The 19,655-nt window shown below is 63.7% G+C and overlaps 1 protein-coding gene across 3 annotated transcripts in view; it reads right to left on the reverse strand.

Annotated features, from left to right (window-relative positions):
• The window catches only part of NSD2 (nuclear receptor binding SET domain protein 2), a 47,334-nt gene that overhangs the window by 7,004 nt on the left and 20,675 nt on the right, over positions 1–19,655 (reverse strand). For all 3 annotated transcript variants that reach the window (XM_054708608.1, XM_054708611.1, XM_054708604.1), the window contains exons 6-13: positions 17,850–17,994; positions 16,154–16,272; positions 14,658–14,739; positions 13,153–13,277; positions 2,763–2,894; positions 2,154–2,277; positions 1,247–1,447; positions 230–409 (exon numbers count right to left, since the gene is read on the reverse strand). In XM_054708608.1, the coding sequence (XP_054564583.1) occupies positions 230–409; positions 1,247–1,447; positions 2,154–2,277; positions 2,763–2,894; positions 13,153–13,277; positions 14,658–14,739; positions 16,154–16,272; positions 17,850–17,994 (1,108 nt within the window). The remainder of the gene's footprint in view (positions 1–229; positions 410–1,246; positions 1,448–2,153; positions 2,278–2,762; positions 2,895–13,152; positions 13,278–14,657; positions 14,740–16,153; positions 16,273–17,849; positions 17,995–19,655) is intronic.

The following is a 19,655-nucleotide window of genomic DNA, read 5'->3' on the forward strand; positions in this document are numbered from 1 at the left end:
GGGGGCGGCTCAGCCTGGCGCGGGCCGCGGCCCCGCTCACGCCAGTCCCGGACAGCACGCAGCACCGGCGGCTGCACCCTGGCACGGGGACACGAGGCCTCTCCCCATGGCAAGCACCTGCCCTGAGATGCTCACGCCAACCCAGGCGGTCACGGTGCCCCGCCACACAGAGCACACGGGAAACGCCGCGGGGGTGCGCGCCCTCCCGCGTGGACGCCGCCAGCCTCACCTTTGGAGCACACGAAGCACCAGCTCACGTTGACGTGCGCGTGGTGCCGCTTCCCCTTCCGGGCGGTGAAGTGGGCCGTGCAGACGATGCTGTGGGACGTGACCACCAGGCAGCCGGCCGCCAGGCAGGCGTCCCCGCCGTGGTAGGCGACGGGGCAGCGCACGCACCGCATCATTTTACCTGGGGGCGGAGACGGCCTGCCTCAGCCACTGAAACACCCCGCCACGACTGACGAAAAATAACTGGACGGGCAGGGGAGTATGTAGCAGAAAAACGTTCCGGAAAATGCCTGAGGAAAGGGCCAAGCATTTACAAACCTACACTTGAGCCCTGGCCGGTGTGCTCAGTGGTTAGAGCCTCGGCCAGGGACTGAAGGGTCGCAAGTTCGATTCCGGCCAAGGGCGTGTACCTGGGATGCAGATTCAATTCCCGGCCCACGTGTGGAAGGCAACCAATCGATGTGTCCCTCATTGATGATCTCTCCTCTCTCTCTTCCCCCTCTCCTCCCTCCCTCCCGCTGTCTAGAAATCGATGAAAAGATGACCCTCAGGTGAGGATTAGCCAAAAAGTAACTAAGACGCCGCACTCCGAGGGCCGGTTCCTGGCCGCAGCCTTGCTGTGTCTGCCGCCGAGGCCAGCATGTCCCCGAGTGCCAGACACGGCCCACGTCCCTGGGGGAAAAGTCGCCCTGGGTGACACGCTGGTGCCAGCCCCAAAGTCACAACCAACATGAAGCCATAGCTTTGCCTTAACTCCAGACTCCCCTTCTTTTACGAAAAACCGTTACCATGAGAATCAACAGAACCTATCAAAATGGTCCCAAGGGCCGCTCCCCAGTTAAAGATCTGTAAGATGACAGTTAGGGCAAGAGGAGGGGAGCGGGAGGGGCTGGGGCAAGTCCTTTGTGAAGAAAAACCCGACCCAGCCTGTGGGTCAGCAACAGAAAAAGTTACTCCAAGTAACGCCGCCGCCGCCAGCCCGCCCTCCCCGCGCCCGCGGGGCTGACGCATCGCCCACCTTTCGTGGTGCGCGAGCTGGAGGGGTGGGAGGCGTGGCAGCTCACGCAGCTGTGCAGAGGGCACCGGAAGCCCCGGCCCTCGAACACCGTCAGGGCGAACTTGCGCACGCAGGCCTCGTGGTAGAACTTCCCGCACTGCGGCACGGCGCAGCGCCTGGTGTCCGCCGCGCTCTCCTTGCACACGAAGCACGAGTGAATCCCTGATGGCGGGAGAGGGGCGGGCGGGACCAGGACAGGAATTAGCTGGAGTCCCCGAGCCACGAGAGCGGCAGCGCTGGAGGGCCGGCCACGCCAGCCTCAGCCAGTCCCGCCTCACCTGCAGGACGGGTGCGGAGCAGCCAGGCGGGCGCCACTCAGGTGAGCGAGACGTGGGAGGGGGAGGGTTCGGGGAAGGCGCCCCTCTCCCGCGGAGACGGGTTAAGCAGCCCGGGAAGAGCCACGCACAGCACTGGCGCCCAGAGGGGGGCGTCCAGTGGATGCCACGCCTGGGGGACTCCCCGGAGCGTCAGGCGTCTCCACCGAGGGCCTGTTCCCAGGAGTCGGACCGACGAGGACAGGAGGGGACAGCGACCGCTGTGCTGCCACGTCCCACCCGCCCGGCTGTGCTGGTGAAGCCCAAGAGCAGGGGCCGCGAGTGAGCGCACTGCAGCCGGCAGGACTCCAGGCCCCTGTGACCTCGTGTCCCTGACGGGCTAGGTCACTTGCACCCGCCGTGGCACCTCCACGGCCACCTCCACAGAGCCGGCTCACACCGCCCAGGGCTGCCTCTGCCAGTTCCCGGACGAGTGCCGAGGGGCTGTCTTGACAGCAGACACACCGGGCACCGAGGGGGGCACCGAGGGGAGCGACGGGCCCTCCGGGTGCAGGGCAGGGGCCTGGGGGCGTCGGGGCCGGGGCGGCACTTGCCTGAGACACACTCGCTGCAGATGAACCCCGCTTCCGGCGGCCGGGGCAGCCCGAGGCAGGAGAGGTGGAAGGCGCCGCAGCAGGCGCCCTCGCAGAGCAGGAGGCGGCCGGGCTTCTCGCACAGCTGGGGGCAGAGAGCGGGTGAGCCCCTGCAGCCCCCAGCTCCTCCCGGGAGGGGGCACAAGCCCCGTCCGCCCCACCCAGCCCCGGGCAGAAGCACCCAGCAAAGCCCCGGGACCCACAGGAGCACAAGCCTGCGGGCCGTCCCGAGACGGAGGGGAGAGGCAGGTGGAAGCTGGACACGCCCACGCCCTCTCCGGAAGTCAGGCTCGCCCCGAGGCAGCTGCGAGGGCCGAGCTGACCGCTCGGTGCCCAACGCGCTCAGGGTGCTGGGCACACGGCACTTGGTGACCCGCTGCCGGTGTGCGCCAGGGGAGTCCGACATCCCGGCAGCTCTCGCCTCCTCCCACGGTTCCCCACCCCCCAAAGCACGCGTGTCCGTCGCTCACAACCCGGCCCAGGGCCAGCAGGTGGCGGCGGCCGGAGGCGGAGGAGCGCAGCCAGGCCCCGCCCCGGGGGCCGGCAGCGAGAAGGCGGCCGCGCCCTCACCTGGCACACGTGCTCCTTCCTGGCCGTGAGGCCGCGCTCCGACTTTTTTGAGGAGACGGACACCTCGGTCTGCGTTTCGTCTGCACTTTCGTCCGGGGACTCCGAGGGCTCGTCGCCCATGCCGTCCGAGACCTGCAGGTGGAGGAGGCGGACGACAGTTCACTAGTCGCAGGGAGCTTCAGGGACAGGCCCGCCGGGGCTCGGTCCACGTGCACACACGTGGTACACGCCTGGTGCGCGCGCACACTGGCTTCTCCACTCGCCGGCATGGCCAGCTCTTCTCGGCAGACGTCACCAACTGGTTCTCTGATAACACAGCGTGGAGAGAAGCTGGACAGAAAGTCAGAAACGGGCTTCATTCCAGTGGACGTGCAGGGCGTGCACACACATGTGCACATGCCCCGACCGGCCTCAGACATGAAGTGACATCTAGGGGACGCAATGTGTGTGCACCGGTGGCCGCAGGCGGGCTTGGGACCGAGGTCCTGGCCTTTCGTACCCTTTCGGCGGGTAACGCCCGGCTGTCCTAAGAGGAGCGTCGGTGCCGAGCGAGTTTCTGGAAGAACCAGCGTGCGCCAGAACGGGGGCCTCTGCACCCCGAGCCGCTCGCACGGCAGGCGAGCTCCGTGTTCCACAAGTGGGACACGCACCAGCGGGGACAGGCTCGTCACGCCTGTCCCTGCGTGTCTCCCTCCCACCGCCCGCCTCCCCAGCACAGGGAGGCGGCGAGGCCGAGCTGCCCGTCAGCGGTGGGGCTGGGTGAGGGCCTGGAGGCGGGGCAGCTGCGGGCACCCGGCTGTACTGGGCCGTCTCCTCCTCGGGGCTCCCCTCCCCACCTCTGACTCAGCATCCCCTCCCGTGACCAGCAAGACTGTGTCTTTAAATAGAAACCAATAAAACTCTCTCATATAGCAACTGGAGATTTTCTTAAATTCAGTTCTCAACTGAACATCAGAGAAATACATCTCACGTCCAGTAAATGCTGAGAAGTGAATTTTCAACTGAGCCAACACATGAACTGCACTTCTGCCCTCAGGAGCCACGGGCACGGACGTGTCCCCGGCTTGCCGTCCGCCCGGGGACAGAGCGAGGGCGGGGAAGAGGCCACAGTGAAAAAGTCGCAGAGACGAGTGCACAGTCCACAGACAAGCCCCCTCCTGCAGCCTCAGCGCCGACCTGTGTCTAGACTGACGTCTGGCGAGCAGAAGAAATAGAAAAGCCACACTCGGGGGTTTGCTGGCTTAACCACCTGGCGTGAGGGGCCGGCTTTCGAAGGGACCAAACAGACTGGTGTGGGGCGGGGGGACAGGTGTGTGGCCACTGTCCAGCCTCGACACTCGTGTCTGACGCCCCATAACCTCAGTTGTAAGAGACGGTGACCTTCTGACCGGTTTCCTCGTTTTCCAGGAGGACGGAAGCGCAGGGTGATTGACGTGAAACCCCGGTCTCACGTGGGAAAGCCGGATCACCGTGGCTGCCTGGAGGGAGGCCGGGGCCCACAGCCCTCCTGACACGGCGCCCCATTCTCTAGCACCAACACCCCGAAAGAAGGCAACCTGAAGAGATTTTCTGAGCGCAGCTCCATGCCACACGCCCTTCAGATACGGTCCCCGACGGGCCGGGCACTGGAGACCGGGGAGCGCAGGGCTGGCGGCAGGGGCAGGGGCAGGGCCACACGGGGGTGCTGCCTGACAGCCACCAGGCCCAGAGGGGCCTTCGGGGCTCCCCCCCCCCCCCCGCGTCCCCCCCAGCGTGGCTGGAAGGAAACACCAGGAGAGAAAGAGAAGACACAGACCAGTCCTGGCAGAGGAAGGAGCAGCGCCGTTTATTTCTGGTTCACAGAGAAGGGAGCAGTTTCCAGGTGAACAGTTCCCAGCACAGCCGTGTGGAGGGAGGAACACGGGTACACATTCGGGGAAGGAGCCGTCAGCCAGGGGCTGTCCTGGGCGGCTCTGAGGGCACACAGAACACAGACCTACATCACAGTCCGTGCGGCCCGCCCGCCCGCCCGCCCCCAGCACGCAGCCCAGCCCAGCGGCACCCCCACTCCAGCCTGGGCAGGGGCCGCGTCGGTGAGAGCAAGTCACCTGCTCGGTCCCACACAGTCCCACCCGCCTGCGCCCCCTCCGGTCTATTCCACCCCCCCAGAGGGTGCACGTGGAAACGGAAACTGGCGTGGCTGACCAGACGGCCGGTGGGCTTTCCCTGCCTCCCCGGGAGCAGGCTCCACGCAGCCGGGCCCGACCAGCACTCGGCCGGGCAGCCTCTCTGCTCCTCACGTGGGGCAATCAGCGGGCCTACGGGCCCGAGAAACGCGCTCCTGCACACGGATACAGCCTCCACACACGCTCAGGTTCAGGTGCTACCTCGCACACGCTGCGACCTGGTGACCGCGTGCGAACCAGCTTCTCGGAGCCGTGCAGCGTGTGGGGGACACTCAGACCAGGCACGTCCCCCCACCGGGCCGGGCCCAGCCCCCACAGGGCGTCACGCAGGGCGAGCTGTAACCGTGACAACCAATGCCTTCCCAGGCTGGCACCACGTGGTTTCTGAAGCACCAGTACCGCCCGCACCAAGGGCGTGCCTGCGAGCCGTGTCCCGTGCCGAAGAGGCGGCCGCGGCGTCACGCAGCGCTGGGCGACAGGTGGCGGGAACCTGTGTGCAGCACGTCTGGTCCATTCGAGGCAGAGACTGGGCTCAGGGCCACAGCGAGGTGCCGGTGAGTCACCGCAGCTTTAAGTAAGCCCTTCGCCACCCACGTGCCACGGTGCACGCCAACTCCTACCGGCAGCCGAGACGAGCAGACTGGACCCTCTCGGCTGCCCGGCCCCAGGGCGGGGTCGAGGCACGCCCCGTGCTTGGGATCCCGGCAGATGCTGTGTGGCCCCAGCCCCAGGCGTGGCAGCGAGAGCCACGTGGAGGCCCGGCCACAGAGCCAGGGCCAGCCCTTGTCATAGACAACACCGTCTCTCACGTGTCCCTACAGCCCGCGTGCCCTCGGCAGGCGTGAGCCGGGAGGGCGCCGGGAGAACAGGAACAAAGCCCCGCCTCAGGCCCGTCAGCACGTGCAGCTGAGCAAGCCCCACGGTGGGCCGGGCCACCCCATCTCAGCCTCGGTAGTCAGCTCACTGCAAAACCCGCTGGCAGACGGCGTGCAGTCACCCAACAACTAGACACGGGCCAGAGGAACACTGCGCGAGCGGACCCGACACGGAGCCACCGAGGCGCGAAGGTGTCCGAGACGCGGCCGCTGGGCCTCAGCCTGAGCCTGAGCCTGAGCCTGAGCCAGGGGGATGCCGGGCCCCTGCGCACCAGGGACAAGCGGGCACGACCCGCCGAGGACAGTCCCCTTCCCCCGAGGCAGGCGCTGGAATCGAGCTACAGCAGCAACACCGTGCACACGGCAGAGCCAGCCTCACTGACCAAACCCCGAAACAGAGGACTCCGCGCACTGAAAACACCGCAGACGCCGACCGCGGGCTTGGGGCCGGTGCGAACCCGTTTCCAGTCACCGCTTTTCAGAGACAACGTGCCGACTTCACCAAGCCAAAGGCTGCCCAGGCCCTGAGGAAGGCCGACCTGGCCAGGACACCTGAAGAATGAGGGCGCCTGTTTCAGAAGCGTGAAGTCAGGAAGCACGCGAGAAAAAAATCCGACAACTTGCCAGAGCTCCCTCCTTCCCGTTTTCCACCTGTCCTTTCAGGCGGGCAATCGAGGGGTGTCACCAGGAACGCAGGGCCCCACCTTCACCTGACGGGGCCCAGTGAGTGGGGTCCATCCTTCACTTACACACACTGACGCTATGATCGACAGACACGTCACTGCCGGCCACAGGGCCCAGCGCGCACCCCAGCTCTGGGCCCACACCTCTCGGGCGCTTCCATCACCCGCCGCCCACACAGGGCACACCTGGGTTTGGAGCTACCTGCTAACTTGGTCTTCTCTGCTCAGGCCATTTCCACGAGACGCAGGTGTGAGCTGCCCACCGTTAGGACCTGCTGGCTCTGCTTTGCCCTCAAGCCTGGCCATTCTCGCTGCTTTTGGTCACCAATGTTGGGGGAGCAGGCCAGGGCCAGAGGCCGAGACGCATCACGCATCACGCCCGGTCCTGCCGTGCCCCTGCAGGGCTTCCTCCCTCTTTTCTGCGCTCAGCTTTAACGTGGGCCCGTCCCGCGATGGCCGCTGTAGCCCTGAGCGCCTGGAAGCTGGGCCGCAGGAGGCCGTCTCGTTGTTTCTGGGAACATCCTCTCCCCCTGGGCTCTTTTCAGTGGGAGGAGCGGACGTGACAGAGCACCCGGCGCACCTGCACCTCCATCCACACTGCACAGACCACCTGCCACCTCGGAGCAAGGCCTCGGGACACAGAACCACAACCAACCACCGCCACTTGCACTCGGTTCCTGAAGAGCCTACCTCCGTGCCAGGACAGGGCTCCGTGCTACATGCAGGGGCGGGACGCTGTGCCAAGGGACGGGGCCTGCGCTCTCAGAGCAGCTGCCTCAGACCCTGTACCCGCCCCCTCGGCACATGGAAGGCGTCGCTATGACAACCCTGCGCGGACGCTATAGCGCAGGTGTCTTGACAACAAGCAGCTCAGCCGCTGGAGTGACTGAGCCACGAGGGGAGCCCGGGCCAAATCCGCAGAGGACACGCGGCTCTGTCCCTAAGCTCAGGGCAGAGCCCATTCCCCCTCTGGAGGCCACCGGGCCTAACGGATGTCCCTCAGCAAGGCCACCCTAGCGCTGGCGGGGACAGTCCTGCCAGGGAGGCGACTCCCTCGCGGCAGCACGCTGCCCACACCTGCCTCCACCTGCCCACTCGCCTCCCACGTCCAGGGGACACCCCAGCTCAGCAGCAGTGCACACCCATCCGGTCCCCCACGCACCCACGTTCTCGGCTGAGGCTAACTCAGTGCTGGTCCCTCTTCGGACACAGAAAGCGCGGTCACTGGTGGCCGCTGCTCGCCCGTCGGAATTCACCAGCCACGATTCAGGGGAAAGCCTTTCAGGCGCGTCTATTTCCGTGACTGTTCCTCGAACTGGGGCCACTTGAACGCCACCCGTGTCTGACCCTGGAGCTCGGTGGCCAGCTTCCGGAGGGGCACACCTCACTGCTGGCTCTTCATGCCCTGAGCAGGCACAGCTCCGGTCACTGGGAGGCCGTGCCCGTGTCCAAGCAGAGCCACCGCCCCGGACTCTGACGTGGCCCCGGGAGCCCAGCTCGCCAGGTCCAGGCCCCGTCGGTCCCCGCGCAGGATGCAGCCAAGAGGACACTCCTCATGCCCACACAGCACTCACACTTCGGGGTAAGGGTGGAATGGTGGGGATTTTATCATTTTATTGTTATAACCACTTTGTCACAAGCGGACCACTGCATCCTTGCGAGGAGCCAGGCACCCAAGGGCTTTGCATGCGTGACAATCAATAACGGCTCAGGACACACGTGTAGTCAGAAATCGCCACGAGACATAAGAGGCTTCGGAGGAGTCTACAGCAAACAGCGCGTGCTGCTGCCACCGTGAGCGAGGACATGGAGGCCCTGTCCTCGCCATGCGGGCATGCGACCCCGGGGCTCGACGCCCAGCGGCCCGGGGAACGTCAGTGCGCCGGGAGAACTGTTCGTGACGCTGCACACCGTGTTTTCTTCCTATGAACTCCCTGTGTAGTCACCGTAAAGCTGTTTAGTGAAAAGAACAGAACCAAAACCTTCCGCTTCACACGCCGGAAACCAGCGGAGTCCACGGCAGCGGCTGCACGCGGCTGGCGAGGGCGCCCCTCAGCGTGCTGTGCGGTTCCCGGAGGCTCCGATGCCGACGTCGGTCAGTAAACCCCGGGAAGTATGAGCTGCAGGACAGGACCGGACCTGTGTGCCCTTGTCGCAGGCCCAGGACAGCTGGCTGAGGGCAGCCTCCAGCCTGACCCTACGTGACGGCTGGGCCGTGGCGTTTCTCTCCGGGACGGACGTGACCGGTTAGCGCCTCGAACAGCATCTTACCTGGGTCCCAACATGTGCTACCTGCGCTCTTCACTGTGCCTATTAAACCAATACAGACAGACGCCACTCCTCTTCCACGGGGTGACCGAGTGCGCAGGGGTGCGACGAGAGCCCACCGCCGGCGTCCTGACACCGCGCCGTGTCGGCAGCACAGGCAGCTGACTCAGTCCGACTTGACGGGTGTGGGCTCCCACCACAGCTGTCACCAGTGAAGGCGAGAACAGTAAGCATTTGCTCTACTGAGGGAACAAGAAACGCAGTTACAACACGGGCCTCCCCTCCGCGCCCTGCAGGCTGGCATGCAGTGTCACCTCCGTCCTGGCCCGCGGGTGCCGGGGGCTGTGCGGGAACAGCCCTGGGGGACCGCACACGCCCTTTCTGAGGGACTTAAATTGTAACGTGACCTAAAACGTCTTGAAATACCAACCCTATTTGGTCCCTTACTTGGGTCAAAGGTGAGGGAAAGGGCCCGTGGCCCGAATGAGGAGCCAGCCTGAAGCCCGAGCACATGGCCCGGTTTGGGCTCCCATCAGGGCGACCGGCGGTCTGCAGGGGGTGGGGACGCCGCTGCCTCACGTGCTGCAGGCATTCAGCGTGGCACATGCGGGGGTGCGGACTGCGTGGGCTTCACAGAAACGTGACACCTAACAGCCAGCCTTCCTGTCCCCCTGCAGAGGCTCAGGGAACACTGTTATTCCGTGACACCAACTCTGAGGGAAGATCTGTGTCAGCCACACACGTGACCGATGGAAGGCCTGTGATTTACACGTTCTACACAAAGAACAGAAGGCACAGCTCTGGACCTCCCCTCCCAAAGGCAGGGCGGTGCAGGAGTCCCGTGATACAAATGTATCTGATAGTCCAGTGGTCGGCCAACTGCGGCTCGCGAGCCACAAAATACCACGGCCTGGGTGAGTCTATTTTGAAGAAGTGGCGTTACAAGAAGTTTAAGTTTTAAAAATGTGGCTCTCAAGAGAAATTTCAATCGTTGTCCTGTTGATACTTGGCTCTGTTGACTGAGGAGTTTGCCGACCACTGTGACAGTCTATCCACTTCTGAAGTCAAAGAACTGACAGTCAGCTAAGGCCAACGATGAGAACCTGCTTCCCCAGTTCCTACGAACGTCTAAGCCACAGGCTGCAGCTCAGCCTGGAGAATGGGCGTCGGACTGCCGGCTTGTCTAACGGCGTGCCCTCTGCACCCGCCACGCCAGCTCCTCTCGTCCATGCCAGGCCCAGGGAGGGACACAGGCAAGAAAAGCAGCTCCGTGTCAGCTCTCGCCTGTGCCCGACAGGAGTGCGAGGACACGGCGCCGGGAAGATGCCTGCGACCTGGACCTTGTGCTGCGCTCCTCCTTAGCCCTGCAGCCCTCCGCTAACTCGGGGCACGGTCTGAACGGGGACAGGAGGGGAACCGTTAACTCGGGGCACCGTCTGAACGGGGACAGGAGGGGGAACCGTTAACTCGGGGCACCGTCTGAACGGGGACAGGAGGGGAACCGTTAACTCGGGGCACGGTCTGAACGGGGACAGGCGGGGAACCGTTAACTCGGGGCACCGTCTGAACGGGGACAGGAGGGGAACCGTTAACTCGGGGCACCGTCTGAACGGGGACAGGCGGGGAACCGTTAACTCGGGGCACCGTCTGAACGGGGACAGGAGGGGAACCGTTAACTCGGGGCACCGTCTGAACGGGGACAGGAGGGGAACCGTTAACTCGGGGCACCGTCTGAACGGGGACAGGCGGGGAACCGTTAACTCGGGGCACCGTCTGAACGGGGACAGGAGGGGAACCGTTAAGTCGGGACACGGTCTGAACGGGGACAGGAGGGGAACCGTTAAGTCGGGACACGGTCTGAACGGGGACAGGAGGGGAACCGCTACTCGGGGCACCGTCTGAACGGGGTCAGGAGGGGAACCGTTAAGTCGGGACACGGTCTGAACGGGGACAGGAGGGGAACCGTTAACTCGGGGCACCGTCTGAACGGGGACAGGAGGGGAACCGCTAACTCGGGGCACCGTCTGAACGGGGACAGGAGGGGAACCGTTAACTCGGGGCACCGTCTGAACGGGGACAGGAGGGGAACCGCTAACTCGGGGCACGGTCTGAACGGGGACAGGAGGGGAACCGCTAACTCGGGGCACGGTCTGAACGGGGACAGGCGGGGAACCGTTAACTCGGGGCACCGTCTGAACGGGGACAGGAGGGGAACCGTTAACTCGGGGCACGGTCTGAACGGGGACAGGCGGGGAACCGTTAACTCGGGGCACCGTCTGAACGGGGACAGGAGGGGAACCGTTAACTCGGGGCACCATCTGAACGGGGACAGGCGGGGAACTGTTAACTCGGGGCACCGTCTGAACGGGGACAGGAGGGGAACCGTTAACTCGGGGCACCGTCTGAACGGGGACAGGAGGGGAACCGTTAACTCGGGGCACCGTCTGAACGGGGACAGGCGGGGAACCGTTAACTCGGGGCACCGTCTGAACGGGGACAGGAGGGGAACCGCTAACTCGGGGCACGGTCTGAACGGGGACAGGAGGGGAACCGTTAAGTCGGGACACGGTCTGAACGGGGACAGGAGGGGAACCGCTACTCGGGGCACGGTCTGAACGGGGACAGGAGGGGAACCGTTAAGTCGGGACACGGTCTGAACGGGGACAGGAGGGGAACCGCTACTCGGGGCACGGTCTGAACGGGGACAGGAGGGGAACCGCTAACTCGGGGCACCGTCTGAACGGGGACAGGAGGGGAACCGTTAACTCGGGGCACCGTCTGAACGGGGACAGGAGGGGAACCGTTAAGTCGGGGCACCGTCTGAACGGGGACAGGCGGGGAACCGTTAACTCGGGGCACCGTCTGAACGGGGACAGGAGGGGAACCGTTAAGTCGGGACACGGTCTGAACGGGGACAGGAGGGGAACCGTTAACTCGGGGCACCGTCTGAACGGGGACAGGAGGGGAACCGTTAACTCGGGGCACCGTCTGAACGGGGACAGGAGGGGAACCGTTAACTCGGGGCACCGTCTGAACGGGGACAGGAGGGGAACCGTTAAGTCGGGACACGGTCTGAACGGGGACAGGCGGGGAACCGCTAACTCGGGGCACGGTCTGAACGGGGACAGGAGGGGAACCGTTAACTCGGGGCACCGTCTGAACGGGGACAGGAGGGGAACCGTTAACTCGGGGCACCGTCTGAACGGGGACAGGAGGGGGACCGTTAACTCGGGGCACGGTCTGAACGGGGACAGGAGGGGAACCGTTAACTCTGGGGCACGGTCTGAACGGGGACAGGAAGGGAACCGTTAACTCTGGGGCACGGTCTGAACGGGGACAGGAGGGGAACCGCTAACTCGGGGGCACGGTCTGAACGGGGTCAGGAGGGGAACCGTTTTATACAGGGCCTGCCTTCACACGTCTCCACAGCCTCCTGGGGGCGCCAGGTGTCAGGAGGCCCAGCTTCCTGCACACAGCACTGGCGAGGAAGCCTGGTCCCGCCCCCGGGGAACCAGAGGACCAGGCAACAAGCTCGGGCCCCCTGCACCTTAGCAACTGGAAGACACCCCACACGTGGGAGGCCTGCCCCTCGTCTGAGGCTGGCGGAGAGCCGAATGCCCGCCCCACTGGGTCCATGCCAGAGACAGTGCCACCCTCCAACACAACAGGGTGAGGGCCTGCCACTCCCGGCCCCACTGCCCTGTGCCGAAAGGCTCAAGGCTCTCTCCGCACCAGCACTCTAGGGACGGGCTCTGTCCGCCGTGAGCAAGGGGAGCCACAGGGAACACAGACGACGCCCAGCCTGACTAAGCTCCTGGGCACCTGGGCCGTCTGAGTCCCAGCCTCCCCTGGACGAGCGCGCTTCGCTGCATCCGAGGCTGGCTTCTGCTTTCCTCGTACCGGCAAGCCCAGTCTGTGATGGTCTCCGTGTCACACGACAGCGAAGGTCACGCCTCATACACCCTGCAAGCCCAGAAAAGAGGCGCCACTCCACCTCGATGCTCCACTACTGACGAATGTGCCACACCGGCAGGACCAGAGCAGACAAGGCCAGTCCCTCCACGAGCCGTGGTCCAGAAGACACGGGAGTCGGAGGCGTCCCAGCCTTGTCGGGACGAGTGCCCAGCGACCGCGTCGCTCAGCGGACGTCACGGCAGGACAAAGCAGCCTCCTTTCCCACCAAGCACAGATTTCGGGAGTTAAATGCATCGGCCCTACCGCATGACCACATGCGTTCATCCAGACGCCGCGCGCGCAAACCGGCCAAGAGCGACTTCTTCCCACTCTGCGGCTCGTACACGTCCAGAGCGCCTCCGCCTCGCCCACAGCGTGGAGGCCCCACCGGACGCCGCCCGAGCCTGCGGGCTCAGGAAATGGCCGTCGTGGGAGTGTGTTTTACCTCGTTCTCGGTTAAGGAGGCAGAGGGAGATGAGCTCTTGCTAAAGGCGAGCGCCGAGGACGCGGCTGCAGGTGTCCGGCTCCGCTTCTTCAGCGGTTTGCACGCGTCAGACAGGTGCTTCGTTGCTGCAAAGCAATTGGAGCCCTTAAGCAAAGCCGAGAGCTGACCCCATCCCGTTGCTGCTGAGGGCGTGCCTGAGACTGAGATGGCTGTCGCACCAGGGAGCATCGCAGGTAAAGGAAGGCAGACACGCGCGCCCTGAGCGGCGCTGTCCCCTGCCTGCCCCGAGCCGTCCCGGGGCCCTGGCTCCACGCAGCCTGGCCCCACAGCCCTGCCAGGCATTCTGGGCCAAGCCCACACCACCGCACCCACAGCAGGGCAGTCCATCTCTCTGAAACGAAGGTCAAACACAACCACAATCCCACTACCCTTACGTGAGCCATCTCTCTCCATCACCGATCGCCCGCTCGTGCCCCCCTGCTCACGCGAGTCTTCTCGGGGGCTGACGGGCTGACTTAAAGCCAGGTCAGCACCTCAGCGAGCGAGGGCGCCAGCGCCGCCTGCAACCTGCACTACGACTTCTCCTCAATCTCCGTTCCTTCCTACTAAGAGTTGGCGCTGGAAGCTTCCTTTAACAAATGACCAAACAAGCCCTGGCCGGTTTGGCTTAGAGGTTAGCGCGTCGGCCTGCGGACTGAAGGGTCTTAGGTTCAGTTCTGGTCAAGGGCACGTACCTGGGTTGCAGGCTCCATCCCCAGTCCCAGGTCAGGGCGTGTGCCAGAGGCAACCAATCGATGTGTCTCTCTCACATCAATGTCTCTCTCTGTCTCTCCCCCTTCCTGCCACTCTCTCTAAAAAAATTAATGGGAAAAATATCCAAATAAAAAAACAAACCAACAGACAAGGCCTGGCCGCGTAGCTCAGTTGGTTGCAGACTCCATCCCCAGTCAGGGCACAGATGAGAATCAACCAATGAACGCACTAACAGGTGGAACTAATCCCTCTCTCTCCTTCTCCATCCATCAATCAATAAAACATTTCTTTAATTAAACAAACACAGACAGACCCACCCAGAGAACCCGTCAGAAGGTGACGAATGCGTCTCCGTCGCTGTCCTGACAGTGACTTTTCACAAACGTTCTAAGCTCGTTTTGAGGCATCACCGATGCTGAGCACACGCTGGAGTCGGGAGCTGACAGCCCGGCCGGCCACCACGGGAGTGAGAGCCCTGCCGGCCTGGCGGAGCCCCTTCTCCAGCAGTTTTATTCTGAGAACACGACCTCGCAGGGGTCACAGGCGTGGCTGCAACAAAACCGAGCTGCGTCGCTAAGACACTGACCATAAGAGGGTTTGCTCTTCAAGTGCACAGAGCCTCCTGGCACCTGTCCAGCCTGGCTGTGGCTCTGACCCCTGAAGGCGCTGGTCCCGCCCCAGCCCAGCCTCCCGCCCACCCACCAGGACAGAGGTCGGCCTGTCTCCACCCACCGGCCGCGTGGCCACATTACCTGCCTGGCTCTTCAGGGAGGACACGGCCTCAGCGGCCTTGCAGGAGCCTGTTCGGGATGTTCTGTCTGCAATGGTCCCTCTCTATTATTAAAAAAAAAAAAAAGGAATAAAGAAAAAGGAAAGTATCTCCTAACATAAACTCACGGAGGTTGCTGAAAAATGGTGACTGAAACTTCTTCCTGGGAAGCGTCTGGCAGGTCACCAGCAGCCCAGCCCCATATCTGCACACACGGGGGCCTCGCACGCCTGACTAACCAGGGTGCTTCCCCTGGGTGCCAGGGCGTGGGGAGTGGACAGGGCCCTCTCCAGGCTGAGTCGGTGCCAACACCCACAAGCTCGCTCCCCTGAGGACGTCACACTCGCAGACCAGCTCCACACGAACCTCACGCGCACACAGCACGTTTCACAGCCGAGCACGTGGCGGGAAAAGCAGGCATCATGAGCGTCTGTCCAGCCTTCAGGACGGAGTCATGTCACTGAAAACAACACCACCCTGCACTGCAGCACGCACCCCCCACCCCACCCCCCGCCCAGGGCTGTGGACCAGGCGGTGCCCGCACCTGGGGTGACGGCAGCTGGCGGCTGGCGAGTGACACGATCTGAAAGCCAAGCCAGGCAGACACCACCCTGCCTGTCACGTGCGGCTTCCTGAGCTGCGAGTCCGTAAGACGTGTCCACCCAGCCACTCAATGCGAATTTTGAGATTTTAACGTCAGGGCCATTTTTCTGGCAGGTCATTTACACAAACACTTCACAGCACCGTGTCAGGCAGGCTGCTGGCAGTGCCCAGGGACTGAGCAGCGCTTCTGCGTCTCGCTGCAGGCGTCACTCACGCACCGGACAGTGCCCGGAACTGCCTGGGGGCCTGGAGCAGGGCAGGGCCGGCTGCCCCCAGAGCTGCCAAGATGGCTTTACAGAAATAAGACGTGCAACGGTGCCAACTGTGCACACGTCGGCAACACGTGTGACATCTCATTGTTTGTGGACAGAGAGCAGAGGAAACAGCGACTCCCTGATGCCCCCCGCAGCTGGACTGCGGGAACGTGAGGTGCGGGCCTTGGCCTCTGCACCCAGGCAGCACAGCACCATGGGGTTCCCACAGACACCACGGGCTCCTGACACACTCCATGAGCTCACGAAAGCCACTCAGGGCCGGTACGGCGGTCACACCTGCCCCGGAAGCAGCCCACGGTCTCCCGGAGGCTGAGCGGTGACTCACCGTCAGCAAGCCCCCAGGACGGGCCATTTTACATGTACCCGTGGCTCTGTCAGCAGGTGCTGCTCAAAGGGTCGGCATGCCTTTCTGTGAGAGCTGAGAGCAGGGCTGTGCTCAAGGCCCTGGCAGGTCAGAGCTGCTCTTGGCAGCAGCCTCCCCACGGTGCCGCGAGAGAAGCTTGTCGACTGCCCAGAGCAGCCCACGGGAGGGGAGGACAAGATGCCAGGAGGCGGGGGTCCCACAGCACAGGGCCCAGGGCCAGGCAGACCTGGACATTACCTTCCGGAGACCCTGCTTGTCCGCCCGGAGTCTTTTCCTGGGTGTCTCCTCCAACTCAGCGTCTCCTGCAGGGTCCTGAGTCCTCTTCGGGTGGGTTCTTCTTTTCCCATGTAAGTTACCTAGGAATGGGGATGGGGACGTACGTGAAAAATGCTGCACAGCCGGCCGGCGTGGCTGAGTCACTGACCTATGAACCAGGAGGTCATACATAGTTCAATTCCCAGTCAGGGCACATGCCCGGGTTGCGGGCTTGATCCCCAGTAGGGGGCGTGCATGAGGTGGCCAATCCATGACTCCCTCTCCCTCTCCCTCCCTCTCTGAAATCAATAAAGTATTAGGAAGCTACAATGAAACAAAAAACCGCTGCACAGCTGCACTGAGCACCACCGGCACGTGGGTGCAAGCCCAGCTGGGGCGGTTCCCTGCCGTCCTGGCCCCAGGGCCGAATGTTCCAGATCCAACCTCTGCATTTTAACCTGCAAGGGACTGTGTTTCCGGTACATCGAGTTCTGAAAAACCCTCATCTAATCTAGAATTATTAGGTTGGCATTTGCTACCATTACATTTTGACATAGTATAGCATTTAATTTAAATGTAAGCATGCATGCACATAAGCCTAACCACTGGACGCAGACATGAGTGGGGGGTGGGGGACAATGGGAGGATAAGGACACATATGAAATACCTTAATCAATAAAGTAAAAGTAAATAAAAAATTTAAATATAACCCAGTGTTATTTTAATCCTTTACTTCCTAACGTTCAGACTAGTAGAATTTAAGTTGAACTTTAAAAACCCTACAATTTGCTGCTTTTTATCCATTTCCTTAAAGAAGCAACTCCGTTTGCACCTGCAAGTTCAGGGCTGTCTACGCTCCACGCCGAGGCCCACGGGGGCTCCCAGGGCTCCCTCCCACCCAGACCTCGGGCCCAGAAGAGGACGAGAGGCAGGCTCCGGGGGACCACTAGCTCCGGGGGGACCGTACACCCGGCCTTCCCATGTGCATGGCCACTCAGGGTTTATGCCTGGACTCGTCTACCGTCCCGTGGGAGGGCAGTGTCACCCTGGAACCTGACTCCCAGGTGGCACAGAGCACACTGGTCAGTCTGTGGCGTCCAGCAGTGCCCAGGGCCGAGATGAGCCAAGTCACTTCCCTGGCCACAGCCCCAAGGGCTGCTCATGGCCACCCCCGGAAGAGGCCTGCGGAGCAGTGGGCAGGGTGTCTGCTCAGCCCTCCGGTGAGAACAGCTCCATCCGAGCTGCCCGTCAGCAGGTGTTCACGAGGCTACAGACACCTAACCTTGGCAGCCAACGTGGGCACCTCTCTCTCTCCTCTTCCGCTGCCTAAAGCGAAGGAGCAGTTAGTTGTCTGTGTTCTAACCGGAGGCCGAGGAAGAACCAGGACACCCCCAGGCAAGGTCAGCCCACGTCACCGTCCTGCCGGTGAGCTCCCAGCAAAGCAGGCCAAGGAAGCCCCGTCCACTCGGGCAGAAGCACGAGGGCCCGCAGGCCAGCAGGGCTGCTCAAACAGCTCTCAGGACACGGAGGGAGGCCACGCAGACGGCAGAGGTGCCTCACCGTGACCACGCACTCTGGTGGCCAGGCCAGCATAGCACCGCGGGTCAGAGCTGGGAGCGGGGGCCGCCCTGCAGTCCCCAGACTGGCCACACTGCACACCCCACACCTAAGCGTTTACCAGAGTCGTCCTCGGAGGGGGACGCTGCCCGGACGGCAAACTTGGTGTTGTAGCGGGCTTTCTGCTTCTCGCTCAGCATGCTCCACTGCGACCCCAGCAGCTCCTCGATCTCCTCCCTGGAGGCGTCTGGGTGCTCAGCCATCACCTGTGAGCAGAGGGAGGGTGTGGGGAGGAGGCCGTGCACCCCGCACTCACTGGGCTTGGCTCTGGGTCCCCGAGCACGAGCACGCCGTCCTCCCCACGCCGCGACTGCCGGCGGGAGCCCCGAGCCTGCCCCGCGAGGCGGGCACTCGCTGGCACTCACACCCGAAAGCAAGGCTGGAGCAGAGGCTCAATGTGCCGCACACGGGCGGTGAACGGGAAGAGAAGGTGAGCTTTCCCGGAACCACTAAGTCATTAGGAAGCTACCGTGTCCTAGGTGCGCTGAAAGGTCAGTTATGGAAACACGGCCCTGGAGCCGGGAGTGAGGGAGGTCTGGGCCCGGCGTCCTGCTGGCCGGAGCACCCACGGCACCTTCAGGGACCCGCTCTGGACAGACAGCGTGAGGGTGGGTGCGGAGGCGCGCCCTCAGCCCCGTCCACCCCGGCGCAGGCGGCACCGATGTCCCCGCCCGGCCGGCACCCCACCCCTCGGGCTGCACCGAGACGCAGCCTCTCAGCCCACAGGCCTGCCAGCCAGGCCCTGGTTCCAGGGACTCCCGGCGCCCTCCCGCTCTCCCCCGTCTCCCCCTCCCCCCGGGGGGGGCGGCTTGGCCTGGCTGCCCCTGAGAACCGGAGTCTCACAATCTAGAAGGAGCACGTCCTCCCAAGACCAGTTCAGTCCGGGCCTGCACCAGCTGGTAGAAGGTTCCCCCACGGGTTTCTCGTGGGCACTGAGTTGGCGCCAGCGACAGCAGGGGAGCGGAGGTCAACACTCTGACCCTCAGGCCAAACCTGCCGACAGCTGTGCCTGTGAGCTAAGAATGCGTGTCCCTCTCAGATGGTCCGGAAACAAACTGCTTCCGACACAGAAACACTGCAGGGAATTCGAGGGCCGGGTCCCCCGCTTCCTGGGTGTCCTCACACTGCAGCACAGCTGGCGGCCGCCTCAGAGACGCGCTGCCCAAGGCTCTTTCACCCAGTGCAGAGCGCGGGCAGCGCCAAGGAGCCGGCCTGGCTGGAAGGGGCTGCTCCAGGGGCAGTTCTGTGGACGGGGCAAGTGGAGGGGGTGTCCCCGCTCCCGTGACAGGGGGTCACGCTTCGCCTGGCAGTGGTCAGGCACCACCGTTAATGCCGGCTACTCACTAGCGCCACCGAGACCTAGCACCACCCACACCTAACACCTGCCAGCCAACACTGGGAACTCTGCCCCCAAATGCAAACCTCAGACAGCGTGTCCCCACCCTGTGTGTCCTTCCTGGCCTCCTTCTGCCACGGGGAGTGCACCCACCTCCAGCCTCCATGGTGACCGCATGTCCCTCAGAGGGCACCATGCCTCTCAACATCATCACCTCACCGTGTTCCCAGCAGCCCTCAGCCCAGCAGCGCTGTGCCCTGCCTGCCGCCCACCTTGCGTGAGGGGTGAGCTCAGCCGCCCTCAACCCTTCAGCCTCCAGGGTCTCAGCCCTTCACCAGCAAGAGTCCTGGGCACCGGCCCTGGGCACTCCACCAGAGTCCTCACGTGTGGTGCGCTCACCCTTGGACCTGCAGCCCAAAATGGTCACCACGCCAGACAATGCCCTTGAATGAAATGACATGTAGCAGGGTTCCCAGCTGCTTAGTCAGACAAGACTCCCCAACCCCGGCCGCTGCCCTGCTCCCGAGTCGG

The sequence above is a fragment of the Eptesicus fuscus genome, chromosome 2, assembly GCF_027574615.1.
Source record: "Eptesicus fuscus isolate TK198812 chromosome 2, DD_ASM_mEF_20220401, whole genome shotgun sequence".
Lineage (NCBI taxonomy): Eukaryota > Metazoa > Chordata > Mammalia > Chiroptera > Vespertilionidae > Eptesicus > Eptesicus fuscus.